General features: G+C 42.0%; 1 protein-coding gene and 1 pseudogene across 1 annotated transcript; both read right to left on the bottom strand.

Annotated features, from left to right (window-relative positions):
• Nucleotides 1–847: 847 nt before the first annotated feature.
• LOC108536739 (WD repeat-containing protein 5 pseudogene) lies at nucleotides 848–2,347 on the bottom strand (annotated as a pseudogene).
• Nucleotides 2,348–9,486: 7,139 nt separating this feature from the next.
• Nucleotides 9,487–23,983, bottom strand: LIAS (lipoic acid synthetase). Its single transcript, XM_017883762.1, is given in 11 exon segments — nucleotides 9,487–10,367; nucleotides 10,370–10,390; nucleotides 10,393–10,411; nucleotides 11,884–11,954; nucleotides 13,038–13,183; nucleotides 17,954–18,011; nucleotides 18,094–18,250; nucleotides 19,686–19,766; nucleotides 21,007–21,100; nucleotides 22,333–22,505; nucleotides 23,808–23,983. Coding segments are annotated over 11 exon segments (972 nt in total). The 5' UTR covers nucleotides 23,853–23,983; the 3' UTR covers nucleotides 9,487–10,260.
• Nucleotides 23,984–24,011: the final 28 nt, after the last annotated feature.

Raw genomic sequence — 24,011 nt, 5'->3', positions numbered from 1 at the left:
GGCGGTGTGTGCCTATAATCCCAGCTATTCAGGAGGCTGAGGCACGAGAATCACTTGAGGTGGAGGTTGCAGTGAGCCCACATCGCGTGACTGCACTCCAGCCCGTGAGACAGAGCGAGACTCCGTTTCAAAAACAAAACAAAGCCGGGCGCGGTGGCTCAAGCCTGTAATCCCAGCACTTTGGGAGGCCGAGACGGGTGGATCACGAGGTCAGGAGATCGAGACCATCCTGGCTAACACGGTGAAACCCCGTCTCTACTAAAACTACAAAAAACTAGCCGGGTGAGGTGGCGGCGCCTGTAGTCCCAGCTACTCGGGAGGCTGTGGCAGGAGAATGGCGTGAACCCGGGAGGCGGAGCTTGCAGTGAGCTGATATCCGGCCACTGCACTCCAGCCCGGGCGACAGAGCAAGACTCTGTCTCAAAAAAAAAACAAAAACAAAAACAACAACAACAACAAAAAACATCTCCTGCTACTCCTCTTTCAAGTTTCTGCATTAAATTTAACTGGAAAGCATCTAGAGATTCCAAGATGAGGTGTTTTACAATTTTTAAAAATTATTTACTATTTTTTTTCTTTTTAAGCTATGTTATTAACTGAAATTTACTATTATTTAGCTATATTGGAACTGTTCTCAATACTGTGCAACCGAAACAAATAAGTAGACTCTTGAGGCTGAAGACAGCAACTGTTATCCATAAATTCCAATTTTGCATGTGTATCAAAATAGCTTCATTTTTCTTATTCACTATTTTTATTTACATAGTAAATGTTACAAATCTGAAACTTTAACATACACTGTGCTAATAAAATGCCATTTTAATTATTTTACATTGATGTTCCATGAGATTTTTATTATATTTATTATTTTTTAAAATTGAACTTCACCCTTTTGAAACAAAAAATTAAAAATTTTTGTTCACTCTGTTTGAACACAATAGACTAGGGAACTCTTCCCTAGACAGTATTAGAAGGCACTTCCCTAGACAGTGTTACAGGCATGTGCCACCAATGTTAGAAGAATTGGCGAGAAATGTCACTAGCAACTTTTAGCACTTTCCAGTGGTCCACACTCGGCCAAATAGTCTTCAAAAAGGAGGCTCAAATCAGGCCCCGTCCTGACCCCCAGGCACAGACCCTGGGGGGACCACCTCTGAGACACCACGTTTCTTGCCAATCTGCGTCAACTTCCTGACAGTCTATCACGTAAGGGAGCAAAGGGATTTAACAGTCACTCTTCCACAGTTCAATTGTTTTGTCATTTTCTAGCGCGGCTAGAGGTGATGTTTTCTGTTGGGTGACAAGCTGTTGAGATCACACCACCTGTGTGGCCTTGTAATTTCTGTACAATCTCTTTCGTCTGAAGGTTCCAAATGTAAAGAAGTTTATCCTCTGAGCCAGACACAATCCGCTTCCTGCCAGTAACAGAGAAATTGGCAAATATGCAGTATTTCTCGTTCTTGTGGCCAGTGTACATCTTCAGGCACTTCCCGCTGCTGTAGTCCCAGAGCTTCAGAGTGTTGTCCAGAGTGGCAGCCAGGATGTATCTGCTGTTCTGGGAGAACTTCACCAAAGACACAGGTGGGTTGTCATCATCAGTGAGCATCTTCAGGCACTGACCCAAGGCGGTGTCCCAGATGGACAGAGACCATCATAGATACTTGAAACTATCAAGAATCCATCACAATTAAAATGAATGGCTGAGACTGGATCTGAGTGAGCTGGCAAAATCTTGAGGCACTTCCCTGTTTTCACATCCCATATCCTCACACTTTCATCAAAGGATCCTGAGACAGTAAGGTTGGACTGGGGATTGAAGTTACAGCAAAAGACATAATTGCTGTGTCCCTTCAGGGTTTTCAGACACTTTCCCGAGCTCACGTCCGGTATTTTGTATCTTCAAGGTTCTGTCATCGAGGCGGAAACAAAAAGGTTACAATCTGAGGTCCAGGCTACATCGGATATTCCCAGCTTGTGACCAGACGGTTTTCTCAAATTTCCCGTCATATGTACCCCAAATTTTAATGAGTTTATCAGCAGATGAACTTGCCAGCCACTCTCCATTCGGGCTGAATTTCACGAAGGACACTGCGTTGGTGTGGACAGCAAGGGTGAACTTTAGAGCATAGTTTGGCTCCAGGGCTGTAGGCTTGCTCTGAGTGGCGGATGACGAAGGGGTCGGCTGTGCTCTGGTGGCCTCTTCTCCTCGGTCGCCAAGGCTCTGACGCTGGCCGCACAGGGGACGTGGACAGAGGGTCCTGGTGACAGAGGCAGTCTGCTGGGCCGCCGTGGCAGGCCGGGTGCTCGGGGCGTCGGCGGACCCCGCCTGGACGGCAGCGAGGACTATTCATTTATATTTTTTGAGACAGTCTCACTGTGTTGCCCAGGCTGGAGTGTAGTGGTGCATTTTCGGCTCACCGCAACCTCTGCCTCTCCGGTTCAAGCGATTCTTGTGCCTCAGCCTCCTGAGTAGCTAGGACTACAGGCACGTGCCACCACGCCCGGCTAATTTTTTTTTTTTTGGCGGAGTCTGGCTCTGTCGCCCAGGCTGGAGTGCAGTGGCGCCATCTCGGCTCACTGCAAGCTCCGCCTCCCGGGTTGACGCCATTCTCCTGCCTCAGCCTCCCAAGTAGCTGGGACTACAGGCGCCCGCCACCTCGCCCGGCTAGTTTTTTTTTTTTTTTTTTGTATATTTTAGTAGAGACGGGGTTTCACCGTGTTAGCCAGAATGGTCTCGATCTCCTGACCTCGTGATCCACCCGCCTCAGCCTCCCAAAGTGCTGGGATTACAGGCGTGAACCACAGCGCCCAGCCCGGCTAATTTTTTATATTTTTAGTAGAGACGGGGTTTCGCCATATTGCCCGAGCTGGTCTCGAATTCCTGACATCAGGTGATCCGCCCGCAACGGCCTCCCAAAGTGTTGAGTTTACAGGCGTGAGCCACCCCGCCCGGCTGAGAATTTTATTTCACCAAATGATTCTCTAGCTAACAAATGTTTAACTGCCATTGGCCTACACTGTGCAAAAGGCCTATTAGATAATATCTAGAAATGTCAAAAAAATTAGCCTGAAAAGTAATCCATTTTTTTTCCTGTAAAGTAAGTTAAGGTAGCTTGAGCTATTTCTATTTTAAGTTGGTAAGGTTAGGCCTGGTGGTGGCTCATGCCTGTAATCCCAACACTTCGGGAGGCCAAGGCGGGCAGATCGTTTGAGGCCTGGAGTTCAAGACCACCCTGGCCAACACGGTGAAACCCCATCTCTACTAAAAATACAAAAATTAGCTGGGCGTGATGGTAGGTGCCTGTAATCCCAGCTACTTGGGAAGCTGATGAAGGAGGATCACTTGAACCCAGGAGGCAGAGGTTGCGGTGAGCTGAGATCATGCCACTGCACTCTAGCCTGGCAGAGTGAGGCTGTTTGAAAACAAAAGAAATAGGGTTAAATTTACATCCCAAACTGTACTTGGATCTATAAAGACATGCATTACTTTTTTTTTTTTTTTTTTTTTTGGAGAAGGAGTTTCACTCGCCCAGGCTGGAGTGCAATGGTGTGATCTCAGCTCACTGCATCCTCCACTTCCCAGGTTCAAGGAATCTCCTGTCTCAGCCTCCTGAGTAGCTGGGATTACAGGCATGCGCCACCACACCCGCCTAATTTCTTATTTTTAGTAGACAGGGTTTCACCATGTTGGTCTTGAACTCCTGACCTCAGGTGATCCACCTGCCTCGGCCTCCCAAAATGTTGGGATTACAGGCATAAGCCACCGTGCCTGGCCCATGCATTACTTAAAAAAAATTTTTTTGAGACACAGTCTCTGTCACCCAGGCTGGAGTGCAGTGATGTGATCTCGGCTCACTGCAACCCCTCCCTGTCAGGTTCAAGTGATTCTCCTGCCTCAGCCTCCCAAGTAGCTGGGATTACAGGCACGCACCACCACACTCAGCTAATTTTTTGTATTTTTGGTAGAGATGGGGTTCTCACTGTGTTGCCCAGGCTAGTCTGAAACTCCTGAGCTCAACTGATTCGCCCACCTCAGCCTCCCAAAGTGCTGGGATTACAGGCGTGAGCCACCACATCTGGCGAGGACATGCATTACTTTTGTAATCCTGGCTCGTTGTAAGAATTCAAAACAGAATTGGCTATCCACTTTACGTATTTTACAACATGGCCACCTAAAAGTGTCCTTTTTGATATGCAGAAAAAGTAGAAAGGCAGGATTCAGTCAAAAGATGAATCTCTGAGTTATTAGTATTTTGGAAGGAAATTCCTTTCTCAGGTCTTTATCATCATATAACACAACCAATGTGAGAAATGAAAGGAATAGTGCATGTGGATTTAGCAAGCTACTATACAAATAAAGGTTAATATTTCCAGGTTCTATTTCCATGCCTTAGGCAGCATTATGGCCTTGGTTTTTCCAGAGGGACTAAATGTGATCAGCATAAAACAATTTTGCAGGTTCTGAAGTAGTCACACCAATGTAAAAAATTAACATTTACACTTTTTTTTTTTTTGAGACAATCTCACTCTGTCACCCAGGCTGGAGTGCAGTAGCATGATCTCACCTCACTGCAATCTCCACTTCACAGGCTCAAGTAATTCTCGTGCCTCAGCCTCCCGAGTGGCTGGGATTACAGCCACCTGCCAACCTGCCTAGCTAATTTTTTTTATTTTTAGTAGCAATGGAGTTTCACCAGGTTGGCCAGGCTGGTCTCAAACTCCCAACCTCAGGTGATCCGCCCACCTCAGCCTCTCAGAGTGCTGGAATTACAGGCATGAGCCACCAAGTCTGGCCAACATTCACTCTTAAGCCTTTCTAAATTATTCCAATATTATAAGGACAAAGGTTAATCATAACTGATCACAGTTTCAACCTATGAAACTGTGATTATGTTACTGTGACTGTTCCATCACAGTAACAAATGAAGTTTTTATTTTTCATAAATGAAATGTAATGATGATGTTAACAGTGGACTGGAAAATCTGGAAGTTTTTGTTTTTTTTGAGACAGAGTCTGGAGAGCAGTTACAGTGTCCAGGCTGGAGAACAGTGGCACCATCTCAGCTCATTGCAACCTCGCTTCCCAGGTTCATGTGATCCTCTCACCTCAGCCTGAGTAGCTGGGACTACGGATGCATGCCACCACATCTGGTTAATTTTTAAATTTTTCTGTAGAGATAGGGTCTCACCATGTTGCTCAGGCTGGTCTCAAACTCCTGGGCTCAAGTGATCTGCCCGCCTTGGCCTCCCAAAATGTTGGGATTATAGGTGTCAGCCACCATGCCTCGTCTCTGGAAGTTTTTAATGCATTTTAAAATTATTTAACAGAAAATTCTTACAAAGATATTTTAAGATTACATCACAGCAAGCAACTGTTTATTGGGACAAAGAAGATATACAAAAAGCCAAATGAATTACTGTAATTAAATCTATAGTTTATTGACTTTTTTCCTTTTTATTTATTTATTTGAGATGGAGTTTTGCTCTTGTCACCCAGGCTGGAAGGCAATGGTGCGATCTCAGCTCACTGCAACCTCCCCCTCCCAGGTTCAAGTGACTCTTCTGCCTCAGTCTCCCGAGTAGCTGGGATTACAGGCGCCCGCCACCACGCCCGGCTAATTTTTGTATTTTTAGTAGAGACAGGGTTTCACCATGCAGGCCAGGCTGGTCTCGAACTCCTGACCTCAGGTGATCCACCCGCCTCGGCCTCCTAAAGTGCTGGGATTACAGGCGTGAGCCACTACGCCTGGCTACTGACATTTTTTTGTTTTAAGCAAAGAGGTGGGGTACATCCACTGTAGTCCAGGCATTCTAGCACCACCTCTGTTATTAACTGGAATCAAATTTTAGAAATTTCTGTGATCTTGAAGGTCTTGAAGTTTTAGAGGGTTTTGTTTTCTTTTAGCCACTAGATTTTCAGGAAAATTCACCTATTTAGGAAAAGGAAAACACATTAATATCAACTTAAAGTAAATAACAGTGAGACAACTATTTCAAAATTGTATTTTTGGTGTTTCCCCTTTAAAGAAGACATTTGTATTTATTGACACTTCCCTCTTCTCAAATCTCAATGGCAATATTTTTCTAACCTAAATATCCCCTATATCTTTGGCCTTTCTCCCCGGCAATAATGACTAGAGTCTCCTACTACTATTCTTTCTAGTAACTCAATATTACGAAGGGTGGCCCTACTGTATACATGGGTCTGCACATTTATTCTACTTTATGTGCACTATCTATCCCTCATCACTGTCAAAGTATTGCTCTTGGCAAAATTCACTTCCAAGAGCAATTTTGCTACATTATTAGGCTGGATCTGATGTTTATAAAACAGACCTCGTTGCAGTTGAGCAGACGCATCTGATGGAATCTCTTTAGCTTATTCCCCTCTAGGGAAGCAAGAGCTCTTTGTTTGTAATGGGCTTTCTCTCCACCGCCTGAGTTGTGCCTATGCAGTAAGTTAGCAGCTTAGAGGGCACATTCTCTTTTTAGGCCATTAGCATTCCATTTAGTCTATTGCTCTTACAGCATGACTCCATGCTTATTGGTAGAGCGCAGCACTGGAGGCCTGATTTTACGAGGAGTCTGATTAACTTCTCTTTGCCATCTTACATATGAGTAGAACTGTGATGAGTGTATCTACATATAATCTCTGCAAATCCCAAGGCTCATAACCCAGCCAAGTAATCCATGCTGCTCCATACCTCCTCCGAATGTCGTGGGAGTAGCACCAACTTTATCAGACCCTAATCCATCATTTTAATCTAATGCTCATCATGTACCAGAATTTGATCTTTTCCTGGTAATTTAGAAAGCATCAAAAAGTTCATAATTTACTTCCTTTTATATGTTAGAAATTTTCTTTAACAAAAGAAAACTCCTTTCAAAGGATATTACTCTAACCATTATAGAAGCTGATAGTGGTTCTATCCTTCATATGTATTTTTAGCTTGCCAGCAGTGCTGCTTGAAGACTAAATCACTTGCGATTACTGGTTTTCAAAATCCTCACATCCTGTCAGTCAGTGGTGAATCAAATTCTTGGGTTTTCAAACTATGATGAGCTATTAGTTCATTAAAATGTTTTAAATTACTATTTTTATTTATTTATTTATTTTTGAGACAGGATCTCACTCTGTCACCCAGGCTGGAGTGCAGTGGCACGATCACAGCTCAATGCAGCCTCAACCTCCTGGGCTCAGGTGATTCTCCCACCTCAGCCTCCTGGGTAGCTAGAACTAAAGGTGCGCACCACCACCCAGCAAATCAGCCACCCAGCTAATTTCTGTATTTTTGTAAAGATGGGGTTTTGCCATGTTGCCCAGGCTGGTCTTGAACTCCTGGGCTCAAGTGATCCACCCACGTCAGCCTCCCAAAGTGCTAGGATTATAGGCGTGAGCCACTGCACCCGGCCTTAAATGTCTTTATAGGAACATACTGAATATTACTAATACTGGAGCATTAATTTTTTCAAATAGAATTTGTTTAATTTAAACATATTTAAGATTTAGCCACTATTAGATAAAAAAAAAAAGAAAAAAAAAAACACACAAACCTAGCTATTTAATTATATTTTTTTGAGACAAGGAGTCTCCGCGCTGATTGCCCCACGGCTGGAGTGCAGCTGCGACTGATCTTGGCTACCCCAACGCACCTCTGCTCCTGACGGTTCAAAGACACTTTCTCCTGCCTCAGCGCCGCCCAACGGACTGGACTACAGGCACACGCCCAACATCCAGCCTATTTTTGTAATTTTTTCTTTTTCTTTTGAGAAGTGGGGTCTTGCTGTGTTGCTAGGCACTGCGAGTGGATGGCAGGATCTTGGCTCACTGTACGCATCCGCTCCCGGCTTCTAGCTATTCTCTGGCCTCAGCCTCCCGAGTAGCCTGGACTAAGGTGTGCACCCACCAATCGCCGCAGCTAATTTTTGTATTTTTAGTAGAGATGGGGTCCACTATGCTGCCAGGGATGATCTCGATCATGACTCATGATCCTACCGCCCCCCCCACCTCCCAAAGTGTTGGGATACAGACTAAGCCACCGTACACGGCTAATTTTTGATATTATTTAAGGAGAGACGAGGTTTTGGCGAATGCGTCTTGAACTCCTGACCTTCTGATCTGCCCGCCGCGGCTCCAAAGTGCTGGGATTTAGGCATAAGCCACCACGCGCCCTCCGGCCATCACCGGTAGTTGTCTACTTTTAAGAGAGACAACGCGCGCTCGGAAAGGCGACCAGTCGCGCAAACCCCCCAAAGCCGGGGTTTTCGGGCGGGGGGGGGGTGGGGGTGGCGTCACCGCCTGTAAATGCGCCGCACTCTTCGGCAGGGCCCGAGGCGGGCGGAGTCACCACGGTCACGGAGATCGGAGGGTCAGCTCCTGGGTACACCGTGAAACCGCCTGCTCCTACTAAAGAATACAAAAAATTAGCTGGGCGTGGTGGCAATGTGCCTGTTAGGTCCCAGCTACCTCGGGAGGCTGACGCAGAGAACATGGCGTGAACCTGGAGTCAGCAGGTGCAGTAACCAGACTGCACACTGCATCACAGCCTGGGTGACGGAGAGGGGAGAGGGACTCCACCTCAAAACAAAAATAATAAAAAAATAAAAAGTAACGGCCGGGTGCAGTGGCTCAAGCCTGTAATCCCAGCACTTTGGGAGGCCGAGACGGGCAGATCATGAGGTCAGGAGATCAAGACCATCCTGGCTAACACGGTGAAACCCCATCTTTACTAAAAAAATACAAAAAACTAGCCGGGCGAGGTAGGGGGCGCCTGTAGTCCCAGCTACTCAGGAGGCTGAGCCAGGAGAATGGCGTAAACCCGGGAGGCGGAGCTTGCAGTGAGCTGAGATCCGGCCACTGCACTCCAGCCTGGGCGACAGAGAGAGACTGTCTCAAAAAAAAAAAAAAAAAAAAAAGAACCATCAAAAAAAATAAAAAATAAAGAGATGAGGTCTCACAATGTTGCTCAAGCTCTATTTGAACTCCTGGGCCCATGCGATCCTCCTGCCTCAGTCTCCCAAGAAGGTGGGACTATAGGCACACACCACCTCACCTGGCCTAGCTGTTTCTTTATTTTATTTTTATTTTGAGACACAGTATCTTGCTGTGTCGCCCAGGCTAGAGTTGTAGTGACATGATCATAGCTCACTGCATCCTTGAACTCCTGGGCTCAAGTAATTCTCCTGCCTTCCAAAGTGCTGGGATTAGAGGCATGAGCCACCTTGCCTGGCCTCTTTATTCTTTTTTTTTTTTGAGATGGAGTCTTGCTCTGTCACCCCAGGCTGGAGTGCGGTGGCATAATCTCGGCTCACTGCAAGCTCCGCCTCCTGGGTTCACGCCATTCTCCGGCCTCAGCCTCCTGAGTAGCTGGGACTACAGGCGTCCGCCACCATGCCCAGCTAATTTTTTGTATTTTTAGTGGAGACAGGGTTTTCACTATGTTAGCCAGGATGGCCTCGATCTCCTGACCTCGTGATCCCCCCGCCTCCCAAAGTGCTGGGATTACAGGCGTGAGCCACCGCACCCGGCCAGCCTATTTATTCTTAATAATTGTAATTGTTAAGTCCAACTGACAAGGACATCATAAACACTTTCTAGATTAAATTCAGTCTTCAGATATGTTCTATGGATCCTCTGACAATCATTATCACGTGACTTTTTATCCCTTGGAAACTGATTTTATTTTCATAAATCAATTCAAGCTATTGATTAAAATAAGAGCTGAAATTCCAAAGGTAAAAAAAAAACTGCATTGTAGCTAGTAAAACCACTAAACGTTTCTATGGAGAAAATAATCTTATGGATATTTTCTGTTGCCTCTGGGGAAAATACAAAGAAATGTAATGACGTAAGCAATGCTATCAAACAGATACTTTTCAGTGCTTAAATTGATTGAAATTGGTAGTCTGGAGATGCAGCTGGCATCATTTCCAAATAAATATGTATTTCTCAGAAAACCCTATTAGATGCTTGACATGCTCTGTCATATCTGAATAATCTACTACTGAAATCTACACATAGAATAAATCAATAAACTAATTGTTTCTGCTTTTACTATAGTAGCTGAGTTACAAAGCAGGGGGCTGAATTTGTTTAAGAAACAAAGGATTAAGAGAAACTTTTCCTTAACATGATCCCCCATGGAGCAAAGCTCCTAAGCATGTTCCAGGAACAAAAACTACGCCCTCTACCAAGACCACCAAAGGCATTACAATTTGTCAAGAGTTTTAGTGATTGGTGGTAGAACTTAATGTGGAAAGTTAATGGCCTAAATAAAACCATGCCCTGCAATCTAACTTACCTGCTTTATATGAAGAACGCACCAAAGGGCCACTTGCAGTATAATGAAATCCAAGTTCATTTCCTACTTTTCCCAGTATTGGAATTTTCAGGAGTAATATATTCTTCAACCTAGATTTAAATAATTACTTCTGATCAGATTTTAGAATTCCTCTTTGATTCTGCAGAAAGTCTATACCCATTTATGCAGAACGCTCTTCACTGCATAATTTATCTTGCCTCCACCCCCAGGCTTTTGTCCTCTCCCTCCTCCCTGTTTACTGGTTACTTGTTGGCCACTCTACTGGGATGTAAATACAGGGAATTATAGAGGCAGGGAAGCGTATCAATTTTGTGCTACATTGGCTATTCCAAAGGACAGAAAAAGAAGAGATTATCTATAGAGATTATTTATCTATATTTTTCCTTCATTAACAGGTAAATTCAAGAATTACTCATGCCTATCTGATTCTTGAGGACAAGACTGTCTTACTCAATTTGTATCTTCTGCTTAGCACTGTGACTGGCACATGGTCACTGCTCAACACAAGCTTCTTGAATGAATGGATAAACGTCCATGATAGAAACAGAAACAATGGTTTCCCATTCTTACTTCGCCTCTGGCTCTAACATAACAAAAAACAAATTACACAATAACCAAGTGTAAATGAGTGCCATTTCCCAACTTTTAAATTCTTTTTCTCTAGGTCACTTGAGTTGTGAAATTTGTGGAGAAAATGGGGGAGGCAGCAAATATGTGCCAATGTAGCTGATTTATGTAGATAATAAAACTGGGACTTACTAGTATACAGCTGACCCTTGAACAACATGGTAACTGCACAGGCCCACTTATGTAACATATAAAATGTGTGTTAATTGACTTGTTATTGGTAAGGCTTCCGGTTAACAGAAGGCTATTAGTAGTTATGATTTTTTGGGAGTCAAAAGCTATACATGGGCTGGGCGCAGTGGCTCACACCTGTAATCCCAGCACTTTGGAAGGCTGAGGCGGGCGGATCACCTAAGGTCAGGAGTTCAAGACTAGCATGGCCAAAATGGTGAAACCCCGTCTCCATTAAAAATATTACAAAATTGACCAGGTGTGGTGGCTCACACCTGCAATCCTAGTGCTTTGGGAGGCCAAGGTGGGTGGATTGCCTGAGCTCAGGAGTTCAAGACCAGCCTGGGCAACGTGCCAAAATTCTGTCTCTAAAAATATAAAAAAACTAGTCAGGTGTGGTAGTTCATGCCTGTAATCCCAGCTACTCAGGAGGCTGAGTCATGAAAATTGTTTGAACCTGGGAGGTGGAGGTTGCAGTGAGCTGAGATTGCACCACTGCACTCTAGTCTGGGTGACAGAGCGAGACTCTGTGTCAAACAACAACAACAAAAATATCTAAATCTGTATCTACAGATATAATTTAGCCAGATGTAGTGGCACCTGTCTGTAGTCCCAGCTACTCAGGAGGGTGAGGCAGGAGAATCACTTGAACCCAGGAGGCAGAGATTACAGTGAGCCGAGATCGTGCCACTACACTCCAGCTTGGGTGACAAGAGCAAAACTCCGTCTTAAAAAAAAAAAAAGCAAATCAAGATACGTGTACCTTAAGATGACGCCTTGTTGGCTGCATATATTGTCCTAAAGTCAAGCAGTCTACATCTGCCTCACGAAGTGCTATAGGAAGAAAAGCACAAATTACATTAGCAAATACTTTAATTGTAGACCTAGCCATAATTTTCCTGAGGAATATTTAAAAACGGTGTGAACTTTATGACAGTCCATAATCCTCATGTTGGGGAATAAGATAACACCTATCCATTCAAAAGTATTATGTGCCAGGGACTGTGGTAAGGACTGAAAACAGGAATAATTAAGACAGTCATGTAGGGCATGTAGGGCTTATAGATAAATACTTAAGGATAAATACTTCTAATAGTACAGAATAAATGTTAAAATAGTAGTGGAGGGTGTTTTAGAGTAGGAGTCTGTTTGGCAGAAAAGGTATGGGAAATAGTATATGCAAAAACTTGAATGCACCTATATTATAGAGCAAATATGTTGCATTAGGTTTTTACTCAATGCACAAGATATGCTATGGGGGCTGTGGTTTAAACTGTGACGTATCAGAACCTTTCTAATAAACTGCGTGCAATTTGGTAAACAGCAGCTCTTACTATATGAACTTACTACTCTTTGAACCACTAAATAACTACAAGCAATCTAAGGATCCTCTGCTAAAATTAAAACTTTGATTCCCAAACTTTAAAAAGTCCAAGAATCACAAAGCAAATGGACTTATGGGACTAAGGTTCAGCAAAGTCCGAAGCACACCATGTTACGTGACAATGCTACAAGTAAGCTCTTTCTCAGAGGCTTGGATTAGTCTCATTGATCTATGAACTGTCAGTGCCTGGTACCTGGCTGGCTCTCCAAAAGTGTCCAATGACAGAATGAGAAAAGTGAATGAAATCATGCTATCAGTGGATGCAAGGATGGGGAATAAAATGGGATATAAATTTCGTATCCTGAGCTTCATGCATGTCACTCCATGAAATCCCAAGAAAATTTATTTCCTTTGCTTTATTTTCTTTTTTAACTTGTATTTTAGATTTGGGGGTGAATGTGCAAGTTAGTTTTCTTTTAATGCTGCTATTTATAACCATATACTTTGTTCTGAGAAGGGCCTTCAAAGTGAGCGAGTTCCTGCTATTACTCAAATTAGATGGGAAAGATTTTTTCATTTTTCAGTTTCTTTACCTTTCATTGTTGCATATACTTGCTCATCATTCTCGCCTAAACCCAACATTATAGATGTTTTAGAAATAACATCAGGCTGAACCTTCTTGGCATGTTTCAGTACACGCAGGGACTGATCAAAATTGGCCCGAGGATCACGAACCTTACTGGAAAACAGCAGGACTGTTGTCAGCAAGAATTACAAGTTCAACCAAGTACATAGTTACGCAAGCAACCTGAAAGACCAGAGAAGTACATTCTGCACATTATCTTAAACCACATAGTTGAAAGGTAGCACTTATGCACAAATGCCTAACTGTTAATTTAGGAAAGAAAAGGCCTCACTGGGCTCCCTAGCTCTGCCTCAAGCCTGGGGCAGAGAAAAGTACAATGGAAGAAATTACTTCAGTTGATGCATTGAGAAACCAGAATTCCGAAGCAAAAAATTAGGAGAGAAAGGAAAAAAAAGCAGAAGAGAGTCTCTATGCTGAACAAAGAAAAAGATAAGCTGAACCCACGTCACAGGGTTGAAACTTTCATGTTCATTTCTTTTCTGAAGACTAAGCTGCCCTCTGCTGGTAAGTACACAACACTGCCACCTCTTAGGTAAAGAAATGCATGATTCTGGAATTTTCACTGGAAAGGATCATGTTTCTTAAGTGAAACCACGGAACTGGCACCCACTGGTGGTGGTATCATGACAAGGTTGCAACAGGCTGTGTACCGTGGCTTAAATGACTTATCATTTAAGCCAAAAGGCCAGAAAGCTTCTGATGTTAAACCGGATTTCATTTCAATTCTAATGCAGCTTTATTTTCTGTAATTGTTTTTCATCAGACACTAGTTAACAGGAAAGAAACAAATTTATGAATTTAAATATAACTGAAACTGACAATACAGAAATTACTTTTTAACAGAATTTCTCCACTGAAATTAAGTTACGGTCTCTACTGTTCATAATTTAGTGAAAATGATGGTTATTGTTTACTTTAACTTATTTCAGGTTCTATGACACAGATCATATGTAGAAGCTAATAAAATCACTGCTAAATGCTAAATTAAAGAAAAAATGATATTAATCTTGCCTGAAGCTTAAAATGTTCATTTTTCTAAAATTTGAATGGATGTGGATAATAATCCTTACTTTTTACATCAGTGTTACTTGCCAATAATTACTCTTAATTACTGAAATTATTAGGAGTAAGAAAGCATAGTGTCTACTTTTTTAAAAAAGTACATCTGAATGATATGAGTTTTCTTTTTTTTTTTTTGAGACAGAGTCTCGCTCTGTCGCCCAGGCTGGAGTGCAGTGACGGGATCACAGCTCACTGCACGCTCCACCCTGGGTTTAGGCCACTCTCCTGCCTCAGCCTCCCAAGTAGCTGGGACTACAGGCGCCCGCCACCTCGCCTGCGTAAGTTTTTTGTATTTTTTAGTAGAGACGGGGTTTCACCGTGTTCGCCAGGATGGTCTTGATCTCCTGACCTAGTGATCCGCCCGTCTCCGCCTCCCAAAGTGCTGGGATTACAGGGTTGAGCCACCGCGCCCGGCCGAGTTTTTCTTTTTTTTCTTTTTTTTTTTGAAGAAGTCTCGCTCTGTTGCCCAGGCTGGAGTGCAGTGGCACTATCACTATCTTGGTTTACCACAGCCTGTACCTCCCAGGTTCAAGCAATTCTCCTGCCTCAGCCTCCAGAGTAGCTGGAATTATAGATGGGCGTCACTACACCTGGCTAATTTTTTGTGCATTTAGTAGAGACGGGGTTTCATCATGTTGGCCAGGCTGGTCTTGAACTCCCGACCTCAGGTAATTCGCCCGCCTTGGCCTCCCAAAGTGCTAGGATTACAAGCGTGAGCCACGAGTTTTTCTTCGGCATCATTCATTACATATATTGGTGCTGTATATACATATATATATATGTATTTTTTTTTTCTTTCTTTCTCTTTCTAGATGGAGTTTTGCTCTCGTTGCCCAGGCTGGAGTGCAATGGCGCGATCTTGGCTCACTGCAACCTACGCCTCCCGAGTTCAAGCGATTCTTCTCCTGCCTCAGCCTCCTGAGTAGCTGGGATTACAGGCATGTGCCACCGCGCCCAGTCGAATATATTTTTGAAGCCTTTTCTTTAGAATTACAACCAAAGCAATTGCTCTAGTGTAATTTTTCCCTCCTTCGAAAACTTTTTTGTGGGGAGGGGAAACAAACAACTCATTGAAATTTGCAGTCTGATATTATTTAAAAAAAAAGAAAGAAAAGATGTTCATTATTTATGTGTATTAAAACACACAGTAACTGTTAGTAATATGATTAACACTTTAATGTTTATAATATAAAAATTAAGTATATTATAAATATAAAAATACAATTATGCAGTATAAATATAGTGTTTATAATATAAACACTAAGTAACTGATATTGCTGGATGGAAATACTACTATGGATGATATTTATGCTGTTTTTGTTGGTGATATTTTCTGATTTTTATGTAATAGACATAGACTGAGTTTTCCTAAAAAACAAAAAAGAATAGAGTTTACTTTATAAAAGTCGATGGCAAAGTTCACCCCTGGAAAAGGTAAGTATATATGGCATATTTTGACCCACCTAACTTCCCAACATTACTTTGTACACGTATTCACCTCTGTAATTCTGGGACTGTTTCTACATTATGTGCATACACGTCTAATCCTGACAGAGCAACTTTTTCTATTGCTTTGAGATCACCTCGAAAATCAGGAGTAAGACATTCCACAAGGATTTTGGATTCCTAGGGGAAAAAAGAGAATTATCAAACAGAGAGAAAGCACTGACATACCTGTTGCTCAAAATAGAAATTATCAGTACTCATTCAGTATGTTTCAACACAGTAACCTTTAGAACTTCGCCAAGCAAAGTATGAACATACAGATGTTCATACAGGAACCATTATAAGAAAAAAAAAGCGGAATATTAAATAGTATGTACACATTGGTTAAAACACACCTGTAGGCAAACTGAATAAAATTTCAAATTATATATAGTAGACTTTTAAACCTAATTTGAGTAGGTTTTAGAAAAAGTAAATAATTGTAAGAAACTAAAATATGAAATATTAAAACATTAAATATAAAACTTTACTCTTTGGAAAGTAAATTGAGATATTTCTTATATAAATGTGAATATTATTTGATTGCTTTCATTTTGATTTCTTTAAAAAGTCATCAAACCATACTCTCCTCCTTTCCTCTAGGCAAATATTTCACAAGTACTATGGGTTTTAAAAACTATTTTCTGGGTTGCTGAGTCATGAGCTTTGTTAAACGAAGTACGAGCTAAACATTAATCTTCCTATTTATGTTGTGGCTATATCTATTCATCCAAGCATTATAATGTGAACTGGGTCACAGAGCTGTTCCCTTTGACACCAGCAAAAATGACTGAAACAGCTGACAAACTTTTTCATAAACCCACTGGCAAAGTGTCTGGAGTTGTTCCCTGAAAGAACAGATGTAGAAAAGACTACATGTACACCTTTATCATGAACATACGAGATGTTCAAAGAACATATCCTATAATTCTGTTTTTTTTTTTTTTAAATAAAAACAGGGTCTTGCTCTGTTGCCCAGTGCATCATAGCTCACTGTAACTTTGAACTCCTAGGCTCACACAATCCTTCTGCCTCAGCCTCCCAAGCAGGTAGGACTACAGGCGCATGCTACCACATCCACCTATTTTTTTTTTAATTTATTTTTTGTAGAGACAGCATCTCCCTATGTTGCCCAGGCTAGTCTTGAACATCTGGCCTCAAGCAATCTTCCTGCTTTGGCCTCCCAAAGTGCTAGAACTATAGGCGTGAACCACTGTGCTTGGTTCTACTGCTTTTTTAAACTGCAAGCTAAGACCCATTGAAGCTTGTAAAATAAACTTAGTGGGCTGCAAACAGATTTTTCAAAAATGAACTATAGTAAATAGAAAACAGAAAATACTAGGGAATCATTTAAAAAATTTACTAAGTGTGCTTAGGTGCCAAACTAGTACTGAGTTGTAGAAAATTAGAATAATCCCAGGACTTCGGGAGGGCGAGGCAGGAGTATTGCTTGAGGCCAGGAGTTTGAGATGAGCCTGGGGAATGTAGCAAGATTCTGTCTCTAAAAAAAAAAATGAAAAAAAAAATTAGCCAAGCATGGTAGTGTGTACCTGCAGTCCCAGCTACTTGGGAGGCTGAGGCAGAAGGACTGCTTGAGCCCAGAAGTTTGAGGCTGCAGTGAGCTATGACCAGGCCATTGCACTCCAGCCTAGATGACAAAGCAAGACTGTCTCTTAAACAAAACAAAACAAAACAAAACAGGTTGGGTGCCGTGGCCCAGGCCTGTAATCCTGCATTTTGGCTCAGGTGGGTGGATCAATTGAGGTCAGGAGTTTGAGACATTCTGGCCAACATGGTGAAATCCTGTCTCTTACTAAAAGTACAAAAAATAGCTGAGCGTGGTGGCATGGGCCTGTAATCCCAGCTACTTGGGAGGCCGAGGCAGGAGAAATGCTTGAAATAGGAGGTGGAGGTTGCAGTGAAATGGCACCACTGCACTCCAGCCTGGGCAAAAGAATGAGACTCCGTCTCAAAAAAAAAAAGAAATCATTACTAAGAAGACCAGGTTTATACTTTTTAAAGAAAATTATTCAAAGTTTAGACTAATGCTCTAATATGAGGGAGGGATTCTATGGGCTAAAGGTCTATAGATAAGTTCATGTTACTGAGCCCCTAAAATTCTCTGCAAATATATATCTGTATATACAAATATGCTTTTTCCAAAGAAATGTGTACATAATTTCCAGTGAATTATCAGAAAACTATGAAACTCCCCAGAAAGTGAATAATCCCTGCTTCAAGGTAAAGAACTTAAACTGAACTCATGTGGGTCCAAAATGGTCCTTAAATTACACAAACAAATGCAAAAATAAGTACCTTTCCTTTAAATATGATACAGTCTTTGCAATGTGTTCAGCTCCCCCATCAGGCATATCTAGAAATAAAAGAATCCACTGCTGAAGATGATGTCACCATTTAGAGCCAATTTCTGGTAGAGGCCACGATGACACACTAACCATCTCGATCCACAGATGTCAGGACAACATAATCCAGACCCCATTCTGCAATTGCCTTTGCAGTATTGTAGGGCTCACTGGCATCCAGTGGAGGAGGATTTCTTGCAGTCTTAACAGAACAAAATCTGCAACCTCTTGTACATGTGTCACCCATCAACTAAAATAGAAATGTTACAATTTAAATCAAATAGACAGATGACCCTTAAGGACATAATGTTGAGAGAATAAAGCAAGTTGCAAAGAATGCATTCAGTTTGCTTCTGTTTATAAGAAATTTGAAACATTCGAAACTAAATGGTAGTCAAGAAACACAAACATATGTGATACAACTAAAAAGAAAGGGAAATAATAAATTCAGCAATAAGAATAGTGTTCAGGGAAGAGAAAAGGGGATGGGATCAGGAAAGGACACAAAATTTAAATTTAAAAAACAAAGCAGGGTGCAGTGGCTTGCTCCTATAATCCCAGCTACTCTGGAGGCTGAGGTGGGAGGATTGTTCAGAGTTTGAGACCAGCATGGGCAACACAGTGAGACCCTGTCTCTAAAAATTAGCTGGGTGTAGTGGCATGTACCTGTAGCCTCAGGTATTCAGGGAGGCTGAGATGGGAGGATCACCTGAGCCTAGAGTTCGAGGCTGCAGTGAGCTATGACTGTGCCACTGCGCTCCAGCCTGGGTGACAGAGTGAGACTCCCATTTCTTCAAACAAAATAGAAACACAACTGAAAAATGGGATTCTAAAATACAGTTTAGGGGCTACAGAGGGGGATTCAAAGATAATGCTAATGTTTTAATCTCAAACTGGAGGTATGAAGGTGTCTGTTCTGTTATTCTTTATAACTTACAGTTTATAAGATACTTTTTTTTTGAAACAGGGTCTTGCTCTGTAGTCTAGGCTGAGATGCAGTGGCATGATCATGTCTTACTGCAGCCTCGACTTCTTGGACTCAAGTGATCCTCCCACCTCAGCCTCCCCAGTAGTTGAGTATACAGGCAAGTGCCACCATGCCCAGCTAATTTTTTAAAACTTTTTTTTGTATGGACAGGGTTTTACTATGTTGCACAGCTGGTCTCGAACTCCTGGGTTCAAATGATCCGCCTGACTCAGCCTCCCAAAATGCTGGGATTACAGGCATCAGCCACTGCACCTGGCCTATGAAGATACATTTTATCTACTCAATAATCAAAAAAGATGATTTTAAAAGACATAAAATATGTAACAGATCAAAGTGCAGGTCTCCATGAATGTGAAAACAGAAAGCACAGCTCCTTCTTGTAGAATATATTAAACAGAAAACACATAAAAAGTTAAGCAATCATGAATAATGTTTCCAAAAATTGATAGGAGAGGTATCTCAAGGCAGCGCGTGATTAACTATCACATAAATGAAAGAACCAATAACAGATTTATGCAGAGAAGAGTGAAATCACAACAGGTTGGATTATTCTATCAGGTTTTTTCTTAATATTTTTCATAAATGCAAATGTAATGAAAACTCTGACCAGAGATACATAACGCACATTTTTAGGAAGACAGAACATATTCCCTTTCAGTTTCTAGACTAAAGCTGTAGAGGCTGAGGCTGGCCCTACCATGATCGTGGCTGTGGCAGTGGCATATTCTCCACCTCCCCAACACTCTCCAATATTGGGACATCGAGCTTCCTCACATACCTGTGTACAAAAGGAAATGGAACACCATTAGGTTGACAATATCCACCAACTAAACAATTGGTGACTATGATTAGACATTTTAAACTACTCATTGTTTACAACATATTTTGAAGACATCCACTATTCAAAAATGCTGTTAAGACCAAGTGCGCTGGCTCACGCCTGTAATTCCAGCACTTTGGGAGGCTGAGGCGGGAGGATTGCTTGAGCCCAGGAATCTGGTACCAGTCTCGGCAACATAGTGAAACCCCGCCTCTACAAAAAATCGAAAAGTTAGCTAGGCATGGTAATGTGCATCTATACTCCCAGCTACTCAGAAGGCCAAGGAGGGAGGATCACTTGAGCCTGGGAGGTCAAGGCAATTGTGCCACAGTGCTCTAGCCTGGACAACAGAGCAATGCCCTGTCTTAAAAAAAAAAAAAGGGGGGGCTGTTAAACTGCCAAACTCTATATTAAAATTAGAGTGTGGTGAGCATGTCCTATAGAGGTGTACTCCCTTACACAATTATATAAGAATGGACAGACTTGAATTTTTATTTTTTTAAAGATGGAGTCTCACTGTGTCGCAGGCTGGAGTGCAGTAGTGCCATTTTGGCTCACTGCAATCTCCACCTCCCGGGCTCAAGTGTTTCTCCTGCCTCAGCCTTCCGAGTAGCTGGGACTACAGGCTGACGCCACCAAGTCCAGCAAATTTTTTTTTTTGTATTTTTAGTAGAGACGGGGTTTCGCCATGTTGGCCAGGCTGGTCTTGAACTCCTGACCTCAGGTGATCCTCCTGCCTCGGCCTTCTGAGTGCTGGAATTATTGGTGTGAGCCACCATACCTGGCCAAACTCTCATTTTTAAATTAAAAACTTTATGAATGTATATACTTCATATGTGCAAATAAAAAAGTCTGAAAGAATATATACTGAACAGTTAAAGGTAAAAGAGCGTGCTTTATATATGGCATTGTGTATGTGACATAGCTTCACATTTAATTTTATATTCTTTCCAATGAAACATGTATCTAATTTGCAATATAAAACAAACAAAGCTTTGTTTCCAAACTTGTAGGGCAAAAAATCTTTTGTTTGCAGGAAAATGATTCTAAATATATTTCCATTCCTGGTAGTAATGTATCACTTAACATATTTACTTTCTTTGCTATTATTTATATATTTATTAATAATTTTTAAGTTGTATAAATGTAGAAACATGGCTTTTGGTTAAGAGGAATAATTTACACTTTGACAACTTACTGTATGGAGGTTTAAATTCCGCAAAGTGTTTTTCAGTTTATTGTAATTTTTCCCCATGGGAATCTCTGTCTTTAGCCATGGAGGTAGTCTTAACCTAAGGAAAGCCAAACATAACTATTAACAAATATGCTGCCAAATAATTACACAGCTTTGAAGTTAATTTCTTCTATTACAATTCCTAGTTAATACTTTTTCTATAATCTTAGAATAACTCTTATAATTTCTGTCATAAGAGTAAGAACACAGAATCAAATTCAGCCTTGCTCAAACCACTTTAGAAAACACCAATAATGGGGCCAGGCACCGTGGCTCACGCCTGTAATCCCAGCACTTTGGGAGGCCGAGGCAGGTGGATCACCTGAGGTCCAGAGTTCGAGACCAGCCTGACCAACATGGAGAAACCCCGTCTCTACTAAAAATACAAAATTAGCTGGGCGTAGTGGTGCATGCCTGTAATCCCAGCTACTCTGGAGGCTGAGGCAGGAGAGTGGCTTGAACCCTGGAGGCGGAGGTTACTGTGAGCCGAGATCGCGCCATTTGCACTCCAGCCTGGGCAACAAGAGCGAACTCCGTCTCAAAAAAAATAAAAAAAAAAAAAGAAAACACCAATAATGGAGTGTAACAGGGCACTATACTCATGTCTACCTTTTTTGCAAAGCCAGAGTTACACTATTCTAATAAGAGAATGAGTTTTTGATATCTCATCCCTCATGAATGATACTGCCAAAAAGTACTCTATTTGTTTAGAGTGAGGTAAGATCACAACAGTGCATTGTCTGCTCTACATTCTAGATTTCATAGTGGTTACTCAACGTAAAAAAGATCTAAAATTTGGAGTGGAGACTGTGAATCCTTGGTTCTCCATGACTTCCATCCACTTGTGATATAGAAGGAGCTGGATTAAGTTCTCTCTCAACACAATCTACCTTCTACATAAAATTCCGTAACTCTTTTAAATTAAGGAAGGTATCCATAGGTCATATGTAAATTGACTAGGAGAAGTACATGTTAGATCATCAACACCTAGTAACCCAGATCTAACAGACTAGTAGCAAGGCAATAATCTCTACTCTGAAGAAGTTGGATGCCGGGTAGAAAATGGGGAGATGGCAGTGTAACATAGTAAGGGCACAGAGAAAAGAGAAAGATTCCAACAATTTCATCTGCTTACCTGTTCTATCTAGTTGTGTTATCACATCTTTCTAATGATTTTTAGCTAAATTTAACAAGTCTGATATAAAAAACAGATTCTAGGGCTTGGTTATATCTGAAAATAATGCACAACAAAGGAATGGGACGTTAAAATTATCTCAAATTTTCAATTACCTTTCTCCTTTCTGGCGTTTTAGGTTTCCTTTATATTCATCCCAGGTGCTCCTGTCTGCAAGATCACCAGATACAAAATCTTGAAGGCCTGGTCCATTCTGTAAGAGTTCCTTTTTTTTATCTGGCAAGGAACTTAATGGTCTGACTGGGCTGCATAAATATCTCCCAAATACCTAAAGAAAGAGTTCATTATGACATTTATTTAGTGGAGTCCAGAATAATTTACTTTTAACCCATCATAACACCTAAAAGTAAGCCTTTTGGTAAAGCTAAAAAAGTGTTTCAGAAATTATGTCAAACTAGGAGCTCTAGTATTCTAGGGCATTAGAATGTAATATAAAAGATGACTGAAGGAAGCAAACCTAAAAGAGAGTAAGAGTTGACTGTTTACTACTGAGTTTAGAACAGATTTGGAAATCTCTGGAACTATCTAACATACATCAGACTTTCATGTACTCCACTACCAGGAACTACATGTTTGTCTTTCAACAAGATTGAACTGCAATAACTGAAGAAGGTGCCACAGTTCTGGTCCTGACTTGAATCAGGGGCGTTTAAAGTGAAGTGTGCAATAAATCTCTCGAGTTTTGAATAAGCATAATTGTTGAAAAGTAGGTTAATAATGCTCAGTTGGTTTCAGATAACTGGAAGGGGGAAAACCAAGCCTAACGTTTTTACCTTTTTTTTTTTTTTGAGACGGAGTCTCGCTCTGTCACACAGGCTGGAGCGCGATGTCGGCTCACTGCAACCTCCGCCTCCCGGGTTCAAGCGATTCTCCTGCCTCAGCCTCCCGAGTAGCTGGGATTACAGGCGCGCGCCACCACGCTCAGCTAATTTTTGTATTTTCAGTAGAGACGGGGTTTCACCACATTGGCCAGGATGTACATTTTTACTTTCTAGGTTACATTTTTTCTGTGTTTGAACATGGCAGTCAAGAACATAAGAAATCATGGTATTCGGCTTTTACATCTGAACACAAACATGCATGAGACAGCCAGAACACTACAAAATCCGCGAGTCTGCACAGGTAACGCAGAACCTTCGACAACTCAAAAGAGTGCCTGTTAGGGTGTTGCACGATTGCTACTGCACTTCTCAATGTCTGCAGCTAAATCCTAGTGGACAGGTTTGTGTTCTCTGCGGCTAGAGTGGTGTCTTACACACAGTAAGAGTCCGACACAGAATAGCTATGTGGGGTGCTCACTGCAGTGCTCAATAAATATAGGGTACAAACCACTCTAAACAAAAAATAAGTCCTCAGTGCCGGCCCAGAGAGACTTTCAAACAAACTGATGCCAGAGACTCTATATCAATATCTTGCGGCTGGTGGAAGAATGACATGAGATTACACGAAAAATGTTTAAAACTGCCGTTGGCTAGAAGTAAATGCACTGACCTTTATTATTGGGCGTGGGCGCTCTGAAGGGATAGGATCCCCCCACCCCACGCCCAAACCCGCTCGCCCCGCGGCTCACCCGGGGCCCCAGAGTGCGGGCTGCATCCCCGCAGCGTAGAGACATTTCCTCTTTAGAACTAGCGCAGTGCAGGGATTGAGAGATCGCTGACTCCCGGGAAAGGACAGGTCGATAACACGTCGCTCCGTTTACGACAAACAGCCGAGCTGCTCCATGACTGGCTGCTTTAGCCTTACGTGGCGTCGCGCACTTATGACGTAATAC

The sequence above is a fragment of the Rhinopithecus bieti genome, unplaced genomic scaffold (assembly GCF_001698545.2).
Source record: "Rhinopithecus bieti isolate Rb0 unplaced genomic scaffold, ASM169854v2 scaffold_13349, whole genome shotgun sequence".
Taxonomy (NCBI): domain Eukaryota; kingdom Metazoa; phylum Chordata; class Mammalia; order Primates; family Cercopithecidae; genus Rhinopithecus; species Rhinopithecus bieti.
This window is presented reverse-complemented; position numbering and strand designations above follow the sequence as displayed.